This window comes from Equus przewalskii, chromosome 6 (assembly GCF_037783145.1).
Source record: "Equus przewalskii isolate Varuska chromosome 6, EquPr2, whole genome shotgun sequence".
NCBI lineage: Eukaryota > Metazoa > Chordata > Mammalia > Perissodactyla > Equidae > Equus > Equus przewalskii.
In genome coordinates this window covers 53440784-53464316 of record NC_091836.1, presented here as the reverse complement: position 1 = coordinate 53464316, position 23533 = coordinate 53440784, and the positions used below count along the sequence as shown (strand labels likewise).

At 47.4% G+C, this 23533-nt stretch overlaps 1 protein-coding gene across 1 annotated transcript; it reads right to left on the bottom strand.

The window, feature by feature from the left end:
* Positions 1-6082: 6082 nt before the first annotated feature.
* On the bottom strand, positions 6083-18787 carry LOC103554587 (transmembrane 4 L6 family member 1-like). The gene is made up of 5 exons (XM_008525702.2): positions 18617-18787; positions 10402-10467; positions 8717-8862; positions 6498-6684; positions 6083-6332 (listed from the first exon to the last, which is right to left on the bottom strand). The coding sequence occupies exons 1-5, from the start codon at positions 18785-18787 to the stop codon at positions 6312-6314; spliced, it is 591 nt and encodes a 196-aa protein (XP_008523924.2). The 3' UTR covers positions 6083-6311.
* Between the last annotated feature and the right edge of the window lie 4746 nt (positions 18788-23533).

The following is a 23533-nucleotide window of genomic DNA, read 5'->3' as shown; positions in this document are numbered from 1 at the left end:
CCACCAAAGCAGAGCGTGAGAACTTAACTGCTATGGCACGTGGCTGGCCTCTCTTATCATTTTTAACCTCCTTTTGTAAATCTCTACTTTTCTTTCAATTGTAAGGATGCTTCTCTTAATAATCTTCATAAATTCTTAAAACTATCTGAGCATAGCAATGTGCCCCAACAAAATGTCCAAGGGCAAATGACTGCTCATACCAAGTGCTGGGCAAGGGCACTTTGGCTCCAGAGTTCGGCTTTTTTTGTGTGTGAAAGTTCATATATCGTAAGTTCGCAAATAGAAGAGCTTCTCTACTCCCAGGTGTGCATAGCGTTGTGCACTGTTTTAGTCACCTGGCCTCCTTCATGTGCCTCTCAGAGGCCCTGAGAAGCCCTGCTTCCTCCCTTTGCACCTGCTCTTCCCTCAGCCTGGAGTGGCCTCTCCTTTCCACTTGTCTGGCTGAACTCTTCTCCTCCCGAGGCCTCCCTTACTGCTCCCGCCAGCAGCACGATGCCCTCTGGTTCTTTCCTCTGTACTGCTCTTATCTCTTCAACGAGGCTATAAGCAGGGAAGGAACCCTTGAACTTGGAGTCAAAAGTTCAGCTTCAAGGCTCATATCTGCTTCATCTTGGGCAGCCACCTCTGAGCCTCAGTTTCCTCCTGGGTGAAGTGGTGATAACCATCTGTCCCTGGACAATGTGACTGTCTGAGGGCCAGGTACAATCATGTTGGAAAAGAGCTTTGGAAATGATTCAGCCTATGCAAAGATCCCAGACACTGTCATTATAGGACGTTTTTGTGTTATGCTTGTAAAGGAAAAAACACTCATTGTTTTCCTTACCCTGCTACATACAATACTCTGAACGCTTCTGTACACTGGTTACCAAATGAGTGGGCGTTTTTCCCACACCAGGCAATTCTGTGACACCAGCTGTGCATCCTACAATTTAACTCAATTCTCACACTACCTGGAGATAGCATCAGATCCCACAGGTTAAGGGCTCTGGCCCACAAGACTGCCCCTCCCCTTGTTACCTGTGCTCCTGACTACCTGCTATGAGTCAGAGGTGCCCAGGACCCCTTCTCCGGTTGCATTAATTTGCTAGATCGGCTCACAGAACTCAGGAAACCAGTTTACTTATTATTACCAGTTTATTATAAAAGAATGTAACTCAGGAACAGCTAGACGGAAGAGATGCGCAGGGGATGTACGGGGAAGAGGTGCGGAGCTTCCAAGCCCTTGCTGGGCGCACCGCTCTCCCAGCACCTCCTTGTGTTTATCAACCGGAAGCTCTGTGAACCCTGTCCTTTAGGGTCTTTATGGAGGCCTCAATGCATAGGCATGATTGATTAAATCATTGGCCATTGGTGACTGAACTCAACCTCCAGCCCCTCTTCCCTCCCTGGAGGCTGGAGGTGGGAGCGGGGGCTCAAAGTTCCAATCCTCTAATCCTGGTTGGTTCCCCTGGCAACCAGCCCCCATCCTGGGAGCTTTCCAAAAGTCACCTCATTAATGCAAACTCAGGTGTGGTTTGAAAGGGGCTTGTGATTAATAATAAAAAAACACCTTTATCTCACTTAGGAAATTCCAAGGGTTTCAGGAAGCCTGTGCCAGAAATGGAGGAAAACCAAAACATCTATTTCTTATTATAAATCATAATATCACAATGCTGCATCTGGAACAGCGTGGCCCATACTGAGAACTTCATTTAAACCCCAGCTGATGGGTGGTGAGGAGCAGAGTACATTTTGACTACAGTTGCAAAATGAAACTCTGCTCAGAATTGGCTTTATTTCCTTTTGGGAACTTCCATGTCTGGGCCAGGGTGATGAAAGAGAGGAAGAGAAAAAGAAGGAAGCTGAGTTTTTGAAGAGCCGTGCATTCAGTCTGTATAAACTGCTTTGTATAATTACAATTCCTGAGCCCCTTTGCAGATTTGGAACATTCACTCATTCATTCGCTAAACATTTAGTGACAGCCTATTATGCTCTGGGCACTGGGGAGACAGATGAATAAGGTGATCTTGCATCACAGCCGGGTCGAGGGATCCCGACATGCATGTGGACAGCAAGATGGGTGCAGGGACGGATATACATTCAGGGAGTGGAGGGGGAACCTAGTTCAAACCAGAGGCATGCAACAAATCAATTATTCTCAGAGTATTGTTTGTATGGAGGGTAAAAGGGTATGGGGGCATGTGACAGCGTGTAGTAGGGCAAGAAAACACCCAGTACAAAGGAACCCATCAGACTCTGCTGTTGGATTCCTGAACCCATGTTCTTGGTCACTTTAAGGCTGAAGTGCCTTTTTATCAGGGGTCAGGTGGCATGGCACTTGTCTCTGTGACAAATGTTATTTCTTTAGACCCCCTCTCAGCAAACTGCCTTGGAGGAAAAGGCCAAATCTGTGGATAAGGCCACTGCTCACTACAGAGAGGCAATGATACTCAGACACAGGAATAGCTAGCTGAGTTTGTCTCCAATATGGGTGATTTGGGGGTTAGCTAGACTGCTGCTTGGCTAGGTTCGGAGGCTAAAAGGCTTTTAGTCAAGGAAAGCCATTTTCCTCTTTTTCTTTTCTTTTTAAATAACAATAAATTTCATAAAATTGTAAATTTAAAACAAATTAGTTTTTAATAAATAATAATAATGAGCACTGGCTGTGCCCATTGCTAATAGGGTCTCATTGCTTCTAGCTCTCTCAGCAAACAGAGCTAGGAAATAGATGTCTGTATAATAACCCACGCCTATACACACACATCTGCATTTTGGTGACTATCCATCTGTATCCATATTAAGCCAAAAATGAGTTTATAGCGATGTTCTTGACTTTAATCCAGGACTACATGGATTTTCTAGCCCTGCCTCCTTGCCTATCTGTAACTTCTTTCTCCAATAGTGAGAAACCTGGCCCCCACCATCCACCATTCAACCCCATGATACACGCACAGCAGTTTCACAATCGTTAACTCAGACCTCCATGAGAAACAACTGTAGAGTGCAGTGTTTATAGACAATTCTCTTTGACTTTAGCCTTAGTTTTTTAGCCAAAATAACTTTTTCTAAATTTTCCAAAGCTACTCAGGTTAGCTTCATTTTTTTCCCTCCACTCCCCATACTGCTTCTCCCTCTTTTAAAATTATTTTCTGCCCATTTGACTCGGAAGAAACCCTAAATGTTGGTTTGCCAATGGGCCTTTGAACCACGAAGTCCCTCTGAAGTTGGTGTCAAACCTGCAAGAGCGTGTCATCAGACATGACAGGCAGCTAAAGTCTTCTGGCGGTTTTCACAAAATGGCAAAATCAATGTTTTCACACATCTTTATCATTATAAGAGTCATTCTGGCTTATTCCAGAAAAGGTAGAAATTGTTATACTATAGCAAAGCGTAAAGAGTAAAATGGAAAGAATTTCTAAAGTCACTCCGGGGAGCTATTTTCTTCCCATTTCCAACAGCGTGTGTATCATATTATACAAACATAGCTGTATCCTGCAGTAAAAACAATTTAAAACATTCAGAATATGTGTTTGGGGAAAAAAAAAAAGTCAGTCAGCTCTGGCCTGGAAAACATGTGGTTTCTCTTGAGAGTATAACGAATTCGAAAAGATGAGATAGGCTTGAGGCCACGGAGATTGACGGGGAAATTACCACCTCCCTCGTTTCTGCCTCACAGCTGGGCGCTCGTGCGCTGAGATTTTTCCCTCTGCTTCCACCCTCCCTTTCTTCCAGAACCGAGAGCCCTCCCGTCCCTCCTTTCTCCAGGCACTTTGCTTTGCCCACTGTAGGAACTCAGAAAATAATTGTCATCTTGCTGAAGAGTAGACCTAAGTCAGCCTCAAAAATCAACTGTTTCTACTTAGTTTCAGGGAGCTCTTTTCTATTTGGCAATAAATACTTTTTTAGTGGGTTAATCATGAATCATTTTATGGTCGGCCCCACGTTTCAAACGTTGGTGGCGCTCTTCCCGGTCTCCAAAGCCCTTGATGGAGCGCGTTCGCCTAACCCTGCCGCCTTTACGAGCTGGGGCCCCGCCCCAGGGCAGCTCAGCACCGCCTCCGCCCACTTTATTGGCCGCCGAATGTTTGTAATTTGGTGTCTTTAACAGCGAGTTCCTTTTACTCACCAAAGGAACAACCACAAGAGGGACTTTTGCTAGACGCAGAAAACCTTTCTCCTCCCTTGCTTCAAATTCATCACTTTACACACAGGGTATTATAATGGGGAAAAGCTAATAAAACTTTTTGCTTTGGATTTTTTTTTCCCCTCCCAGGAAACAGGATTGGGGCCACACAGAGCCATTCTATCTGGTGGACCGACTCTTCTAGAGACGTCCCCTCCCTAAGCCCAGTTTCCTCACCGGGGATGACAACCTCAGGGCTGTCAAGGCTAAGGAACAATCTCGGGTCCTATCGCAGTGTCGGGCTCGTACATCTCTCATCCGGGAATTGTGTGTCTGAGCGCGTGTCAGTGGAAGAGCTAGAGGGAAGCTGAAGAAACAGTCTGGCTGAGCAGGGCAGTTGGGTGTTCGTGACACCTGCAGGGCGGCGCTGTTCAGCTGAGTAGGTTGTTCATGCACAAGGGAGCGTGTCCAGATGAGTGATGGGGCTGAGCTGCAGCCTGCGCCCTGCTTGCCTGCGCCCTGGTCGGGGACTGTGTATGAGCTTCCTAGGGCTGCTGTAACCAGCTACCACCAACTGGGTGGCTTAAAACAACAACGATTTACTCCCTCGCAGGTCTGGAGGCTACAAGTCTAAATCAAGGTGTCCGCTGGGCGCTGGAGGCTCCGAGAGAGAGTCTGTTCCATGATCCTGTCCTCCCTTCTGGTGGCTGTTGGCCATCTTTGGCATTCTTTGGTTTGTGGCAGCATAACTCCAATCTCTGCCTCCACCTTCACATGACCTTGTTCTTCGTGCACGTATTTCTTCTCTTCTTATAATGACATGGGTCGTGTTGGATTTAGGGTCCACCAGAATCCAGTATGACCTCGTCTTAACTAACTACATCTTCAAAGACCCTATTTCCAAATAAGGTCACATTCTGAGGTTTCTATTAAATGTGAATTTTGGGGGGACATTATTCAACCCAATACAGACAGGCTGCATCAACCTGGAGGAGAAGGTGCCTTTTAAACATTTGCTCTATTTGCCAAGCTGTAGCCTCTGCTTTTTTTTCTAATTTGTACACAGGCGCCATATGGGGCAGCAGAGGCCCTGGATATCATCTATGGAAGCAGTCAGGTGTATGGGATCTGTTAGTTTGCAAGCTTCCTGAGGCAGGGACCCTCCTGGATGCCTCTCTGGGAACTGCCGTAGCTTGTACAGTAGATTGAGTTCTCAAAAATGTTTGTTGCAATAACAGTAAAGAAGCCTGAAGAGAAAACTTCTAATTCCAGCTATTACAGCAAAACTTTTTTTTTTTTTTTTTAGCACAGGTGAGAAATCCTTAACCTATTTCATCCCATATTTTTCTGCTTCTCTGGTGGTTTGGAAAAGTCTCTTGGATTCTCATGGGTTGAGTGAGGTAGTTTCTTCCTCATCACTGAGTCACACAGTATTTCTCAAAGGATCTTCCATGGAATATTAAATCTATAAAAACTGTTCCAGGATAAAAGGGTTTGGTCATCAAATAAGACTGGGGAATTGTGCATTCGCCTGTTCTCTTCCTGGAGATTAGCAATGCACATTGGCTTTGTAAAGGTTCTGACAAGTCCTGCAGTAAAGAAACCTATTAAAGTTTCTTTAATCCAGTGTATCTCAAATTAATTTGACCACGGAGCCTCCCCCACTGCTTTTTTTGTAAATGAACAGCACTTATTACAATCCTTGGAACCAGTGTCTAAGTGATAAATTTTGAGACCCGCTGGAGAGTGGTGAAGAATATAAGTGTTGGAACCAGGCTCAAGTTCAAGACTCAGATTCGCTGACTTTGGACAAGGAACTGAGCCTCTCTGAGCCTGAATTTCCTCATCTGTAAGAGGGCTTTATAATGCTACTTGCTTTATAAGATGAACTAAGATAACGTAGATACAGTGCTTAGGACAGGGCCTGCGATACAGTAACAACTGAATACATTTAAGCATCTATTATCATATTATTATTTTAAAAAATTTTATTTTTGTACAGCCCTATGATGGCTTACATCATTCTTAGAGATCAGTTCAGGGAAACAGCAATCTTGATTCTAGCAAAGGTCAAAACTGTGGTCCCTTTATAAAAATCTACCCTGGTAAGAAAGTTGGGAGCTTTTTTCTCAGCCTCTCGGAACTCCAGTCCTTCTGAACCTGGGCAACTCTCCTTCGTCTCTCAATCAGCTGTGATTTCTAAGGCTGGTCATAAGCCGGTTATGTTCACCTGGAAGAAAATTAAGCTCAAAGTGATGAATGAAGTTCTACGTTTCAAAAGGCATTTCCTAGTGACTGGATTACTCTGGGAGTCGGGGGTTGGGGCAGGAGGGAGATGTGAGGAACAGGTCAGGGGGAAGTTACTTGAAAATTCCCGGCTTCTAGAAGCACTGACCTGTCCTTTTCGGACACAGGTGCCACAGAAGATGTCACAGAGTCCACTGATGACTTGGCTAAGGCAAAGCACAGCTTCCACCACGCCGATTCCCAGGAGGATGGAGAACAAGACTACGTTCCAGAGGACGATCTGCTCAGGCTCTTGGCAGGCGGCCCAGGTGGGCTGGTTGAATAAGTAGCTGTCCCTGCCAGGACAGAGGAGAAAATTAGCCTGGTTTTGAGAGACCGTAAAGGAAGGGAGCTGCTACTTGTAAGCATGTGAGAAGCACTAGCCTAATGCAGGAGACGACAAAGCGCAAGGGTCTTACTGCTCTCGTCTTCATAAAGACAGCAGATTCCTTATTGCCCATTGGTGGGAGCGTTGAACACACCATCTTTTGCTCTAATAGCCCAACATCTCAGCAAGGCACTAGGGTTACAGACATTGCTGCACAAGGGAGCATATGAAGAAGAGGGAAATTGTGTGACATGAGATTTTTACTGCTGTAAAGGTTTCGGAGGCAATAAGAAGTGGTTAAGAGCTTGGATTCCCAAGTCCCACAGACTCAGACCCTGATTCCATTTCTCTCACTAAGAAGTTCTACATAAGTTTCCTAAATATTTCTGTACACCAGATTTCTTATATGTCCAATGGGGTTACAAACAGCATCAATACCATAGAGTGGTTAGGACGATTACATAAGATATTAGCACAGTGCCTGCTATACATTTGAGTTACATCATAATTATTATTGTAGAAAGAGGAAGTCTAGAGGTGTCGAGCAGCTGGAGAAGGCTTCACAGGGAAATCTGGAGTCACCTGGCCTTGAAGGAGGCAGCAGCAGAGAGGAGAGCAGTGAAGTGTAAGAAGAAACAGCGTGTAGGCAAAAACCCTAAGGGAAATTTGGAGTCAGTGTACCAGTTGGGCAAGGAGAAAATGGAATAGGTTTTCAGGCTGTATTTCATAGGGCCATCTATTATTTGATATCTCTGCCTCTATCTCTACCTTCACCCATAGCCATATCCGTTTCTGAGTTCCCAGTGAGACTGCAGGTTCCTTACATGCAAAGATTTCTTGGCCTTATCAGTACTTTTACATTTTACAAAAACCCCTTTGGCTAACCTATGGCAAAAGGATTGAAGGGCAAAATGGAAGTGGGATGCTTGTTGGAGGGCTGTTGGAGGAGCAGAGGCAAAGGGGCATTGGAGATTTGGGATGCTGCCTCAGCGTGGTTTGATGAGCTGTGCCATGTCCGCGCCCAGGATTCGAACTGATGAAATACTGGGCCGCCTGCAGCAGAGTGCAGGAACTTAACCACTCGGCCACAGGGCCAGCCGGGGCATTGGAGATTTGGAATGGGGTGATGAAAGACTAGGTGAAGAGCAGTGGTCGGGTTCAAGATATGTTGTCGAGGTAGAATTGACAGGATTTGGTGGTGGATTGAATGTGGGAAGTGAGAAAGAAGAAGAGTCAAAGATGACACAGGTTTTAGGTGCCATCTATTGGGATGGGGATGACTGAGAGAGGAGATATATGGGGACATCACGGGTTTTGGACATATTAATATTGAATGGTATACGATGTTCAAGATGAAGTTTCAAGAAGGTAATTAGATGTTTGGGTCAAGAATTCAGAAGAAAGATCTAGGCTAGAGAATGATATTTGGGGATTATTTACATAGATAGACAGACAGTTCTGAAAGCTTTGGGGGTGGGTGAGATCTGCCAGGGAGAGAACAGGAAATGGGAAGAGAAGCAGGGTCTTTCTCAATCAATGGATGCTGGGTTTCTTTCCGTATTCCTTTAGGAAAAAAAACATGTATCATAGGGCCCAGCCATTCAGGATATTTATGCAACTTCATGTTTGGTAATTAAGTCTCCCCAATTAGATTGTGAGCTCCTTGAAAATAGATGGATTGTGTCTTATCACACCAGTACTAAGCAGTCCCTCAGCACATACTCAATTGAGTTTAATAATTGGGGCTAATGAAGTCAAGGTATTGTATTGAATATCTTGGGTGGACTGCTTAAGTCATGGGCACTCCTTGCCTTGGCCAATCACCTCCTAGAGATTGTTGATTTTGGAGCAGGTATGGAGAGAGGAACAAGACCCTAGGTATGAAGGGAAGTACCTGGCCCCATTGCTCGATAGTCAATACCAAGAGCACACGCTCTTCGTGGTCATCAGCTGTATCATTAGATGTTGGACACTGACCCAAGACCGTGAATGCTACTCACTCCAGGGTGTTGTTCCTGAAAGGGTAGGTGTAGTTTCCATTGCCTGTATCACAGAAGGGGCCACTGAGCAAACCCAGAGAAGAAATGACCACACAGTACAGAGCCCCAGCAGTGCCCTGTGTGGCCAGAAGCACAGGGAACAGCATCTGCAATGGAACAGAGCCAGAAATTCAGCAATGCAGAGGGAGGTGGTGGGAAGTCAGGTTTTTAAAGATGCATCCCCTGAGTTTTCTGGCAAAGTGAAGAGGGTCTGAATCTTCTCTTGTACATGCTGGCCTGGGTAGTTGTCCTGGTTTTGCTTCTCAAATGTACAGAAAATGAGGTACTAGCGCTCAGAAGCCCTCTGCCCATTCGTCTGCCCCAGTTGCAATTTGAAGAGTGAAATTCTCCACTAAAAAGCTGTGAGCTGGAAATGTGACTTATTCACCACTAAACTTCCAGTGCCTACACACTGCCTGGCACATAAAGTAAGTGTGCTGCCAGTCTCCTTACCTGCACTCATGGCAGACATCAGTAATTGATCCCAGCACTCTTCCCCTTCAAGCCTGGGTGAAGTCTCAGAGTCCTTCTTAAAGCGGTGTGACTGATCAGTTGGTGTTTGTGCTCTAAATGAGACCTATTTGCCATCCTGGTGGTGGGTGTTCAGTAAATGTTTGTTGTATGGTTGGGTGAGTAAATGAATAATCGTTTTTCTAATGCCTGAGTCAGAAACCAACACAGGGCCTTGCGCTGTGTACAAACTCCGTAAATATGTGTTGACTGGATGGGTGGGTGAGTGAGTGTGACAGCGAGGCAAGTGTCAAGGAAAGGTGACCTTCTGGCATATTAGCGCATTATTGAACCAGGGCAAAGCTGAGGGACTTGTTTCTCTCAAAGCATGAGTTTTTATTCCTGACACATCCATTTTGTGCCTTTCTCACCACAGGGAAGGAGAGAGGGGGATGGCTGGAGCTGAATGGAATGAGTGACTCAGGGAGCACCTTGGAGATGGTCCTCAGGCGACTTGGGGGCTGAGGTCTCTGTGGAGAGTCTGATTGGAAGCTGTAAGGGTTGGGAAAGGCAAATTTTGGAGCAGACAAGAGAAGTGAGATGGTGTATGAACTAGAAATGTAAGAGTAGTGGACAGCTTGCTGTGATTGGGGACAAGATCAGGAACAAAAAATAAATACATAAGGGATGAACTTATAGAGTGTCAGCCTTCTGTACTTCACCGGGCCACTGTAAGAGAATATCTGTGACAGTGTTTCTGAGAATACAATTTCCAATGTCCTTTATTGCTTGCATACCAGTTCTATGTGTTACCTCACTGGCTGCTGGGGAAATAGGAAAGCCAAAGGATGAGAGCGTCCTTGACCTTCCCACTGACAGACAGGCAGGTAGAAACACAAACAGCCAAACCCCAGCCGGCTGGTCTACCAAAGCTGGTAGGCTTTGTGTCCACAGCAAATGGCTTTCTTTGCACGCTCACCAGGTTCATTTTTCCTGCGATCTCATGCAGCAACCCCGTCTCTGTTGGCTAGAACCTTGCATAATATCACTGCACTCTACAAGGAGGGTATTAGAAGTACTAGATATTGGTCAATAGTCTATCCTTCGAAGAGAGAAAGCACACAGCCTAGGAATACACCCTTTGGGGGTGAGGGTGGGTGGCAGCTTAAACATTCTATAGACCCCACAGTACCTACCCCACATCTGTAAGCACAGCAGCCGTCTCCATCTCCTCTCAGCAACATTAGCGCTGGCACCATCACCTGTGGCAAAGAAAATGCTCTTGTAATAAAAGGAATGTTACCTTTTGGGAATAAAGTTTTGATTGTGTCTCTATTTAACTATTATTTATGTCTAATGATTCCTCATGGCCTGTAGGATACAATGCAGGCCCTGGACATTGTACATGAGCCCCTCATGCCTTGGTCTTGCTCCGCCACCAGAGCCTCGCCTCTCTTCCATCATTGAGACCTCCTGACACACCAGTCTATGGCTCCTGGCGTAGACCCAGGACTTTCCTGCCTCTGGGCCTTGGAATAAGCCCTTCATCCTTTGCCATCAGGTAAACTCCTCTTCACCCTCAAAAGGCCAGTTCAAATGTTATCTCCTGTGGTAGGCTGAACAAATGCCCCCCAAAGATATATTCCCTTTCTAGTCCCAAGAGCGGTGAATATTACCTTATAAGACAAAAGATATGCTTGAATTGGGATTTTTTTTTTTTTCCCCTGAGGAAGACTGGCCCTGAGCTAACATCTGTGCCCATCTTCCTCTACTTTATATGTGGGACGCCTACCACAGCATGGCTTGCCAAGCGGTGCCGTGTCTTCACCCAGGATCTGAACTGGCGAACCCTGGGCTGCCGAAGCTGAACGTGCACACTTAACCGCTGCACCACCGGACCGGACCCTTAAGTTGGGGTCTTAATAGGAGGAGTTTATCCTAGATTATCTGGATGGGCCCTAAACGCAATCACATGTGTCCTTATAAGAGCGAGGCAGGAGTTTTGAGAGACAGATACACAGAGGAGAAGGCAGAGGCAGACACTGAAGATGGAGGCAGAGACTGGAGTGATGTGTTCATAGCCAAGGGATGCCAACAGCCACCAGAAGCTGGAAGAGGCAGGGAATGGATTTTCTCCTAGAACCTAGAACGTGGGGCCTTGCCAATACGTTTACTTAGAGCTTCTGGCTCCGGAACTGTGAGAGAATAAATTTCTGATGTTTTAAGTCACCAAGTTTGTGGTAATTTGTTACAGCAGCTGTGGGAAACTAACACCTCCTCTTTGTAGTTTTCAGTGACGTCCACCAGGCAAAATGAATTCTTCCTTCCTGCCTGCCAGTCTGTCCTTTTGCTCTGAGCACTGCATTCTCCTTCTCCCCACTAGGCACTGAGCTCTGGGTCAGCAGCTCTTCTCACAGAGCCCCACACAGATTCAGGACCCCATAATACGGTGGTCACGTTTGTGATGACATTCTCCCATGATTCTTCTGGCAGTGTGGGGTAGGAGAAAGAACACTGCCAGGATAGGGCCATGGTCCAGGAACAAGAAATAAATACGTGATGGATGAATGTAACTTTATGAAAAAAATCACCTCACCTGAGCCATGGTCGGTAAATACATTTGCTGATGCAAGCATCTGGGAAATCCCCAGTTGTCACCAAGATGACCAAGACTTACCCCGGGGAATGCATGATTGGTATGTGGTCCCTGCTAAAGATGATTGTTATCTACCCAATGTCTTCTTTCACCTGATAGTCTGAGGTGGGAGGTGCAAACCCACATGCCTCTAGAGGCTAGGCAGGTACTTTTAAGCAAGAAAAAGTGTCCTGGTGTAACACAATAGGGAGCGGTGGGGACTGTGGGAAACTGGAGGGGGCACACCCCTCCTAAAGGTATCCAATTCACTCGAAAGCAAAACAAACCGACTCTGCACAAAACAAACTTGAGTCAACTCCCAGCTGGTTTGCAAACTTGGTGGAGCCTTGATGAGGGCTAGGGCAGTTAGAAGGCATCTAGTAGAAGGAGAACCATAGTTTTAGGACTTGGCAGTGTGTCCACTGTGCTGGGGAAGAGTGTGCTGAGCTTTCCTTGTGATCAGCTCTCTCTCTAGTGGAAATGAGTGCATCTGACCACCACAATGCCCTAACACTAGGTACAAGGATGATTTAGCACCCCCTTGCTCCAGTCCTCTCAGAGCTGCCATTGTGCAAGCACCAGCCGGGAGCTAGGCTAGGGACTGGCTCCTTTCTATGCCATCTCACACAGTGCTCATCATAACCATAGTGGGGGGCTACTATTGATAGCCCCATTTTACAGAGGGAGAAGCTGAGACTTAGAGAGACAAAGCGGGTTGCCTAAGATCTCGCAGCTGGCCTGCGGGAGAACCTGGTTTCAAACCCAGCTCTCTTTGGCTCCCACCACTCTGCATGCCTCTTCCCATGGAGTCAGGGGAGAGGAGGTCCTGCATTTTTTTTCTCTTTTCCTGGCAGGAGTGTTTCTTCTTGAGATAAATACAGTGACATTTTGATTTATCAGTCAAGCTTTGATGAGTTTGGTTAGTGTGGTTCAGGGTCCTTGAGAGGTTTTACTTTGTGCCCAGACAAAACAGAGTTCCTGATCTGCAATGCTGCCCATCAGACCATGGCCAGAACTCACCGCACAAAGGCACTGCCTCTCTGAGCTGCCACTGTCCTCTGTCTTGGGCATCTTTTAAGCGTCAAGAGATGAGAACCCAGAGATCTGCATTCAAATGTTGCTGTGCCATACACTAGCTCGATGACCTGGATCTAGCTTGGGCTTCTATTTTAAATCTATAAAGTAAGGGAATTACAATATTGACATCTAAGATTCTTTCCAGTTCAAGAATTCAGTTCCGAGATGTCTTCAACAGAGTAGGATTTTTGCCTTTCAATTGGGAAGTTTGCTGTGGGAGCCTTTTCTTGCTCTAGGGGCAGAGGAAGTGAGAGAGGAGAGGAAGACAGTTATTAAGAGCCTGCCAGCCCTCTCCTTCCCTTTTCTGTCCTGGTCTCCTTATTTTCTTTCCTCCAAACGCTGATATGAATTAGGCCAAACAGCTGAATTCTTAACCCCAAGGGAGAAGCCTATTCAAAGATCAGAACTGCTGATGCTTCCTGCAGACCTCATGCAAATTACAAAATGACTGTGTGTCTGAACTGTTTTATTGCATGAATAAAGCACATTAAAGTTTTCTAGAAAAGCTTGACTAGTATGATGGGCCTGTGTACTTCCCACTTATTCGGTGAAACATATTTCTTTAAATCAAGTATTTTCACAAAAATCTCAGATTCTCAAAGTCATCTGTAGGCAACTAAGTGCTGGGAATCAGAGCTGACAAGAACCTCCCAGGTGGGAAGAGATGGTCCAGGACCCCTGGCTTCCCTGGAGGGATGACTCTGGGCAACTTTGGGCCTCAGGTCCCTGTACACTTGTATCCCGAAGACAGTGCAATGCTCTCTCTTTTGAGTTTCTTTTTCTAGTTCTGATGGAGCCTTCTGGCACCAGGAATTACTGATTCTTCTGTTCTTATGTTGGGTCCTTGGTGCCCCAAAGCTGCCCTGAGTCAAATGGGAGGACCAGTTGGAGACTTTGTGTGGTGTGGGTACAAGTTTGGGGCTGACAAATGAGAGCTGTTGGAACCGCCCTAGAAGAGTGGGTGCTGAGAGTCTCTACAAGCACCTTGCGGGGAGCAGAGCTTGGTACTTAGAGCAAGCCAGGCTCCCAGGTGGGGGTCAGAATGCAGTGGACAGGATTGTTGTAACTTGATGGCACCTGGTTGCACTTCTCTCCTGCTTAAAAAATTCCAGTGGCTACTTATTTCTCTCTCTAACCTCATTTCCCAGACTCTCTGCCAAACCTCTTTTACCTGGCTCCAGCTACAGCAGTTTTCTTGCTGGTCCTGGAACTATCAAGCACGTTTCCAGCTCAGGGCCTTCGAATGTGCCGTTCCTTCTGCTTGGAATGCTCTTCCCCCAGATATCAACATGGCCTATTCTTCACTTCGATTAAAGTGGCTGCTGGAACACCACCTCCTCAGATGGCACTTTGCTGTCTATCTATTCCTCTTCTCTATCTTCTTTCTAGCACTCACCATTTGATGTTATATTACACAGTTGGCTGTTTGTGGTCTTCCTCTTCCCCCACTGGAATGTAAGCCCTAGGAGAGCAGAAATTTTGCTGTTTTTTTTCGCTGCTGTGTCCCTAACGCCTAGAACAATGCTAGCACATAACAGGTGCTCAATAAATATTTGGCAGGGGAACCACTCAAAGGTCAGAACTGTCTCATCAGCATGGTATACAAAGTTATACGGAATTTTGTCCCTGCTGGTATTTGAACACCATTTCCTATCACTTCTTCACTGAAGCAGCTCTGGCTCCAGCCACACCAGGCTGCAGAGTTTCCGTGAACGCCTCTGGCTCTGCGCTGCTCCTATGCCTTTGCACAGACTGCTTCCTCTGCGCGGAGCGCCCTCCTCCCTTCTCCGCCTGGTGAGTGCCTACTAATTCTGTACAGTACAGCTCAGACACCTTCTTCTCCGAGATGCCCCTCTTGGTTCCCAAAGGTAGAGTTAATTGTTTCCTCTTTTGCTGACCCCAGGCCTCCACTGGAGCAGGGACTCACCCCACGGGGCTGAATTATTGTGTGTCTGTCCATCCATCTCCTTGGTCTGAAGGAGCATAGGAACCGTCTCTGCTGAGTCCGGCAGACTCCCACCTATTTCAGCCCCTCTATCCCCAATCAGGCACCTGCGTGATCTCAAACCACACCGTTAACTAGTCTTAAGCTGTCCCTCCTAATGGTCTTGCTGAGTCTGCAAACGATATTGCTGGAAAATAGTCATTAGTTACATATGAAAAGAAATTGCAGCTCTGTTTCAGTCCCTGGAGGACCCCGTTCGATTTATGGTATGCTTGTCCCAGATGCCCAGTTTTAAGCACAGAAGCCGGACCAGAGTTCCGGGTTGGCCTGTGGCTCCATGAAAATAGAGAGCTTTTACTCTTGGCACTGACTTTGCTGAGACAACAAGCTTGCTGATGTCACGAGGCTGCTTTCCAGCAATAATAGGGGGAGGCTGCAGGGGACCCCCTGACTGGGGAGACGATGTGCTGCTGGACATGTCTGTACCCACCGTGGCCGTGACTGCTGGAGAAACTCAGCTCCCGAGTGGCTGTCAACCTGGTGGGGAGAGAGGGGAGGCCATGACTCACGTGGCCCTGGTTTTCTGTTTCATCTGAACAGCAGCACTGTCTGCAGCAGCTCTCCCAGGCTCCTGCACGTCTTGTTTCGCCAGGACATGGTGTGGGGCAGGCCTCTGCTGGCTCAGCTTCCTGCTTCCGTCTTTCCCCGTGGCCTGCACTGAGTGTGCACATGCGGCATCAGACGGTGGAGAGATGGAGAGAGAACAGGCTTTGGACTCAGACAGTGTTTAAGTCCTAATCTGCTCCGTGCTAGCTGTGTGGCTGTGGTCAAATGACTGAACCTGCCTGGGCCTCATTTCCTCACCCGTGAGATGGAGATAACAATTCCCCCTCACAAAGTTGTTACACGAAGCAAATGAAATCATATGTGTAAGCATTTAATACACTCTAAACCTTCATGCAAATGCCCGTTACAATTACTATTAAAGGGCAGGACTGTGAATTCTGGTTTTATCCCCTATGCATCCTTAAACAGTGTTCTGCATGGAGCTGATGCTAAATGAGTGGTTGTGCCTGTTACTGCCTGCAAATGTCCCTTGCGGCATTTGACGTCTTGTGCTGGCCTTTCTTGCACCAGGGCGGCGGCTCGGCCTACTATCCTTTCCTCCTCCTTTTGGAGCCCAGTTCCTCACCTGCACTCATTCCTCAGCCCTCTGCAGTCTGGAGCCCTGTCTCCCCGCTGGGACTGCTCTTGCCAAGAACCCCCAGGCCCCTGCCTGTGCATCAGATGCTTCGTGTCCCTGCTGCTGTAATTGACACGGCCACTCCTCACGCCTTCTTGGAACTTTCTCCCTCCTCAGCTTTTCTCACTTTCCTCTTTTCTGCTTTGCCTATCTCTCTCCAGCTGTTTTTTTCTCAGTCTCCTTCTCAGGCTTCCCCCTTTCTGCATACCTCTCAATTTGCACTGTCACCTGGGTTTTGACCTGGGTTCCTTTCTCCTCTCATTCTGTTCATGAGCCCTGGACAAATCCACTACTCCTGGGGTTCCCCGTCCTCTCAATCTCATCTGTCTCCTGGTCTCTAGTCCTTGCTCAACCATCCTCCGATCCCTCAGGGGGATGTGGAATGGAGTTCAACCTCTGCCTCCCTCCCAGCTCCCCCAGAGGTCCCTGCCTCAGAGAATGCCCCTCCATCTCCCTAGGTGCCTGGGCCAAAATGCCAGAGCCAAGCTGAACTGCTGTTTGCTGCCCCACTACCCCCATTCATAGGACTCCAATGCACTCTCCTCTTCCAATCCCACAGCCACTGCCTCAGTTTACCCTAGAGCCAGGCATGTGTAAAGGTGTAGAGTGGACACTGAAGACTGGCTGAACAAAGAATGAATGAAACAGAAAGGAAAGAAAGAGGAGAAGGAGGACCTGCTCATCGGTTTTTGCTTTATCCTGCCTCAGGCACTGGTTTGGTCCTGTTTATTTTAACTCCATTTCGCTGTGAAGATCCAATGTAACCATCTTTCTGGGAGATCCTGGAGGTTTTGTTGGAAAGCTGGAGCGAGGGTTGGATGAGCCGGCTGGTAACAAGGGATGCTCTGGAGACAGGGTGTCTGGTCCCTGCCTGAGCCAGGCTCCACTCTGCTCTCCTCAGACCGTGGAATGTTTTCCCTCTGGGTCACTCTCTTTCAATAAATGTCTGAGAGCCTGCTATTAGGAAACTAAATTTCCTCAAGCTGCTTGATTCCTTTCAATAGCTGCTGTATTTACTCATGCACATCTTAAGAGAAGTTGGGTGCTGATGTTCCTGTATGTTCTGCAGATGACGAGAGGGAGGATAAGTTAGGGAATTTCCTTGGCGGTGGAGCTGAGAAATGCAGACCCAGCTGGCAGAAATGAGCTAGGTAGGTGCTTGGCTGGATCTGCGGAGGTAGAGAAGCTGGAGGAGCTGGTAATCTGAGCCAGGAAAGAGGACAGATTGCGTTTTACTGGCTGCCAGCTGTGTGTGGGGCGCGGTATAAATGTTATCTCATTTAATGTGCTCCACCTCCTCGTAAGATGGTATGATTCTCCTTTTGCTGAAGCTCAGGCAGGTGGCACGGCAGGTCAGGGGCAGACTCATGACTTGAGCAGGGTCTGTTAGACTCCTAGGTCTGTGCCGCTTCTCAGGAAGGGCTCTGAGCTGAGACGGACGACCTTTGCCGAGGTGTTGCTGATCTAGATGTGCTTTTGCACAGGAAGACCCAGCCTCTGCCATGATGGGAGGGGCGGTTGTCATTGGGTGCAACGTGAGACATCACTGCATCTACTACGGGGTGGGGAGAAGAAACAGGAAGGGAGGTGATCACCTTTTCCTAAGGGTCCTTTATGCACCGTGCATTCATCCGTCTGTTAGCTGAGCACCTACGCAGTGCCTGGCATCACATAAACAAAAGATTTTTTCATAAGGGAGCACTGGATACCCGGGAGAGGAGGAGCCAAATGAAAACAAAGGTGGAAAGGAAGGAAAACACTCAGTGTCTACCTCAGGGGGTAACAGACTACAAACTGTGGGCTAAATCCAGCAGGATGTCTGTTTTTATGAATAAAGTTTTATTGGAACATAGCTGTGCCCATTTGTTTCCATATTCTCTATGGCTGCTTTTGTCTTATGACATTAAAATTGAGTATTGAAACAAGAGATCACATGGCCCACAAAGTTGGAAATGTTTACTATTTGACCTTCTCAGAAAAAGTTTGCCAACCCTGTAATTTTGCCTAGGGAAGCTTGGATGGAGCTACACAATTTATTTTTCAAGATGTTCATCTTGAAGCCTGATGAGCCTGACAAATACTCAGTTTTTGTGCTTTTTATAATGTGTATCTTTCACGCAATTAGCAGCCAGGTATTAAGCTTAGTCTAAGCTGACACTTTGCTAGGTAGTCACTTAGAGGGCAAAGGTGGATGAGATTTGGGTTCTGTTCTTGAGGAGCTCACAGCCTGATGGGGGAGCCAGGCACATAAACAGATACTTGCAGCGTGATGTGCCAAGCGCCAATGTAGAGGGTGTTTATGGCCCACCTGTTGTGGGGTGTGGAGGAGGAGGAGCCAGCCATGCTCTAGGAGCCCAGGGAAGGTGGCCCCAAGATGAGTTGACTGCTCTGTGACTTGAAGGATGTTTACTATTTGACCTTCTCAGAAAAAGTTTGCCAACCCTGTAATTTTGCCTAGGGAAGCTTAGGGATGCCCTTCAGTTGAAGGAGGTAAGGTAGCCTCATTCTTACCAAGAGTCCAGCTCCAAGAAAGCCGTGGAAAAACCACACCAAGTCTGTGATCTTGGCCGGCTCCAGCACCTGGCCATTGGGAAAGTACAGCAGGAGGTTGGCAATGATGGCTGCGGTGGCTAAGGCCAAGAGCAGCATGCCCGTGCACCTGGAGCCCGTCTCAGAGCACATGCTGAATCCTCCCTGGAAGGGAGAGAGAAAACAACCAATACCAGGAAGCTGCCTGCTCCAGCCACTGCAGCGTCGGGAGAGAGTGCTCGGGCCTCAGAGCCCCAAGAGCAAGCTGCCGAGCCCAGCTCTGCCACTGGTAGCAGTGTGACCTGGGGAGCTGCTTGACTTCTCTGAGCCTCAGTTTCCTCTGCAAAGCAGAGAAAATATTGACCTTGTAGATGAGGCTGGCATATGGACTAAAGAAAGTATGATCAATGTGAAAGCATCTGGCTCATAGTAGATGTTCAATAGGGTTTCTTTAAAGGGCTGAGGGAACTGAGGTAATGTTTAGGAAATTGCTGTTACCCTGTTCTGGCTTTCATCGGCTCCCAGAGGAATTCCCCTAGTGATTATGAAGTAGGTCTCGGGTCCAACCCGGGCCCCGCCACTTAGCAGCTGTGTGACCTTGGGCAAGTTATTTAATCCTCTCACCTCAATTTCCTCCTCTGTAAAATGGATCTGACAAGAACACTCACCTTGTGGCATTGTTGAGAGGATAAAAGTAAGATAATACATAATACATTCTCAAACAAGGCTCTCGGTGTGTGGTATCTGGAAAGTAAAGAACCAAGGGGACTGGAATCATCTTGGCCTCTCATTTTTTTTCTGTGGAAAATTTCCTTTTTCACTATCTTTGTCAATTGAGTTTATTGAGCCTGGAGATTTCTGAGAAGCCAGGATGGAGGCACATGGAAAGAGGGAAAGGTTTTGCATCTTATTTTTCTCTCTGCCCTTGCTGCTCCTGAGCATAAATAGATTAGAGGAAACTCAGTATTTTATTTGCTGGGTGAAGGAGGCAGGAGAAGCATATGGGACGTGCCCCTGTGATGCGAGGAGGCGGTCCTGTTTCCAGTTAGGTGGCGCTCTCCTAATGCCCCTTTGTGCCCATTCTCGACTCAGATTCATGCTGAGATTGCTACTGGGCTCAAAAATAGCAGCTCATTAACTTCACTAGTCCCCAGACACAGAGGCCTGGTGCCACCACTGCCCCTTCCCATGGGGGAACCTGGAGCAATTTGCAGAGTCAGGGACCTCTCTTTGGGAACAAACCTGAGAAATGTCCGGCCTTAGCTTTCTATGCCCAGAGAAAAGTCAAAGTTATTAAGGAACAGTGGCGTAAGCAGGATGATAATGCTTGGGGTCTTATTTCTATCTGATATCCAAATTCAGGGCTGCAGAAAGCTGATGCCTGAATGGGACTCGGCCCCTGCCTCCTTTGTCGGGCTGAAGGAGACTGAAACTGCTGGCATCGATCCCCATTATGGTCACTGACTGTAGTGATAATGAAAATTTAACACTTAACAGGAAATAGTCTTTGATGATGGGCAGTAACAACACATACAACTACTGCTTCTTGCTCCAGGCACATTATAGACATTGTTTCATTTAATCTTAAAGAATGTCCCCATGAGGGAATAGCGTCATAGCTCCAGGAGGAAACAGGCTTATAGAAGTGAAACAAGATTCCAGGGCCTCCCAGCCAGTGAGTAACAGACCTGATACTCACATAGGTCTGCTCATTTCCACCTCTAGTTACTCCCAGTTGGGGCAGATGAGCAGGAGCTGGGAGCACTGAGAATCCAGGGCTGTTGAGCCTTCTTATATCCTGTAAAAGGTCCAAAGCCAAAGCTCCCTGTTGCACCTTGACACCTCGATGTCACAGCTCTTGTTGCAATCGACACAGTTGGGCTCGCTCTCCAGGAGAATTGCAGAGCTCCTTGAGAGGAAGGGAGAGTGGGTAGGGACTGGGGCCATATTTAGAAAGGGGGACCATGCAGCACCCAAGCCTGGCCTTCATAAAACTGTTAGAAGCTCATAGTTCTCTTGGGTCATAGCAGAGGATGTTAGAGCTGCCAAGGACTCTTGGAAATCCAGTCCCATCATTTCCTAGGAAGCACAGCCCCAGAGAGTTGAAATTACTTGTTCAAGGTTATGTAGTTATGTAGCTGGAAATAGTAGAAAACTAGTCGCAGTCATGTTCACAAGTATTATCTAAATTTGATTCTTCAATAGTCTAGTGATAGAGACATGATTATTACACCCATTTTATTCATTTGCTGCTGGACGTTCTGAGGCCCAGAGAAGCTAAGGAACTTGTTTGAGGTCACACAGCTTGTAATGGGGCAGCTCGTCTTCCGAGTCTATCCAGTTCCCACAGCTTTTGGCCTCAGATTGCTCAACAGGTGGGAAAATCACAAGCCCTTGAGTTCCTTGATCAAAGACTTCATATCAAATAATCTGCCGCCTGCTCCCCATATATTCATATTCATACTTGTCAGACAATTATACCCTAAGTTTGGGTCTGGGCAGTGTGGTTGCTGCCCTGAGGATTTTAGGCCAGCTGGGTAGCACCAGGCTGTGGGGACTTGCTTTCAACACCAATCCTCCCATCCTTAAGCAGAAATACACAGACATACCCATCAACCCAGTACCTGGTCTGTGGGGGTTGGGGCCCAGGCACACTGGGCAGCCTCTCCTGGGCAAGGCACTCCAGCCCAGCCCGGCCGGCAGTAGTGAAGGGGCCCTGTGGGCCGTGTTGCAGTTCGAGAGAAACTTCTAGCTCAGCTGCCAGAAGTTTCTGCGAGGGCTCTGGATCCTTCCACACTTCAGGAGGCACGAGGTGAACACAACAGACGTCAGACAGCAATAAGTCCCAGGCACCCACCTTACAGGACATTTCAGGCATCTAACCACCGTGGATCACTCTTTTGTGAAGACCCCTCGGCGAGGAAGTCCCTTATTTCTTTAGAGGCTGAAGTCTGGAGACTTTCCAGGCCCCTCTGAGGCCCCTCAGTGCAACGGCTGGACTCTGAGAGGCACAGGGCTCCCGTCTTCCTGTCTGGCCACACCTCTCTCCTGCTCACCCCAGGCTAGGCAAAGTGGCTCAAATTCCCCCAATAAGAGCCAACACTGCCTTCCCTGCCAGGAGGCCCCAGGGGAAGGGCCCAGTCACCGAGCCACAAAGGCGCAGTGCTTACTGCACTCAGCTCCTCTCTCTGGGTCGCTCCTGATAACCTCTGAAAAGTCTCCCTGGCAGATGTGTTTCCAATGAGCTGAGATGGAAGATGGTGTGGGGGATGTGGTTGCTCTGGATGTAGGCAGGTAGGGCAGGCCCACCAGCCCTGTGTGAACGCGTGTAGGAAAGGCCCACGTTATTGACTGGGGGTTGGAGCATCACCTTGTCATCGTATCATCATCTTGAAGCTCTCCTGCTCAAGATCCAGGGCTCACATAGGTGGGGAGTGGGGTCTCCTGTCTGTGCTTTTAGTTTCTGGCTGGACTTGGTCTCTTGGCCAGCCGGAGAAAGGGATTGTCAAAGGGGCCTCTCTCCCTTCTCACCCGTCCCTCCCTCCCCCGAAGCTGTGATATTAATGCGCCAAGAGATGGATGAAGTGTAACCACTTGGGGCCACAGCGCCAAGAATCTGGTTACCCAATCACCCCGTGGAATGAGCACCAGGTGGCTCTGCTCCATGTCTAGCTCGGCTTTCCCAGTTCACGACCAATGGTGGATGCGGGAGAAAGCTCTCTTTGTTTCTGGCCTTGCTGCCACCCCTTCCTGTCCGTGAGAACACATATCCCGTTAGTAATCTACCCAGTTTTATTTTTCCTACACAGTGACCACCAGTGTGTTGCTAAACCTCTGAGAAAGTGGAACTAAGTGATTCTATAATCAGATACCAGGCTCCCAAGGCCTAACTGTATCCTAAGTTGTAACCTATATTGGTAGCAAAGTGCTTTCCTATGCTGTACCCAGACTGTCCCCTTGACAACCCCAGGGGGGCTGTCAGGACGATATTGTTTTTTCATCATTGTGCAGATAGGAAAATAGGATCAGAGAAGATCCAACCTGCCCAAAGTGGGTGGAACCAAGAGAGAAGTCAATGTTCTCATTTTTATGTTCTTCCTATGGCATTGAGATGACCTTCCCCTCTGGGCTTTCCCACCAGAGTACATTCTGGGCCCTCAGGCATCCCCCACACTGCTTGTTACCTACAGAAAGTGCCTGGACGTGCTGCCCTCCATGGAAGGTAGCCCTCAAGCCTGGGAGGATAACTTTTGATAAAGATGTGACTTCATCTGATCCCCATGTCAGTCTGATAGAGGTGGCATCTGGAAGATTTCCTCTTTAATGCTGCCAATCATCTGTACTATTTAATGCCTTTTCACAAAGGCACATTGTTCCTGAGCATCAAAAATAAGGCAAACATCCTCCAAAGCATAGCCTTCATATCATTCCCCAAGGAATGTGCTTCCAGGAGCAGACAAGGAGAGATGGAGAAATCTCACTTGCAGTTTGTGAAAACATGGACAGAAGTAACAAGATAAAAATTTCAACCGGGCTGTTACAGTATGTGCGTTATACATAGATACATATACATGCCATCACTTACATTCTTGAATCAAGTTTTCTGATTTATAAAGAGGTTTCAAATACATTTGAAATACAGTAACCCTGTGAGAGAGGTATTCTTTTAAGAGGAGAAACCTGAGCATCAGAGAGAATTAAAAATTGCCCTAGGTCTTACAATGAATAGATAGAAGATGTGGAACTTTAACCCAGGTGTGTAAATGCTTGTTTCACTCACATATGAGTATCGTGCACATACTTACTTACATGTTCATGGGTACTTGTAATTATATATGTTGGCACATGAAACAGGAGGGGTGTCCACAAATGTTCGACTTGTTAAAACATCATGGGGGA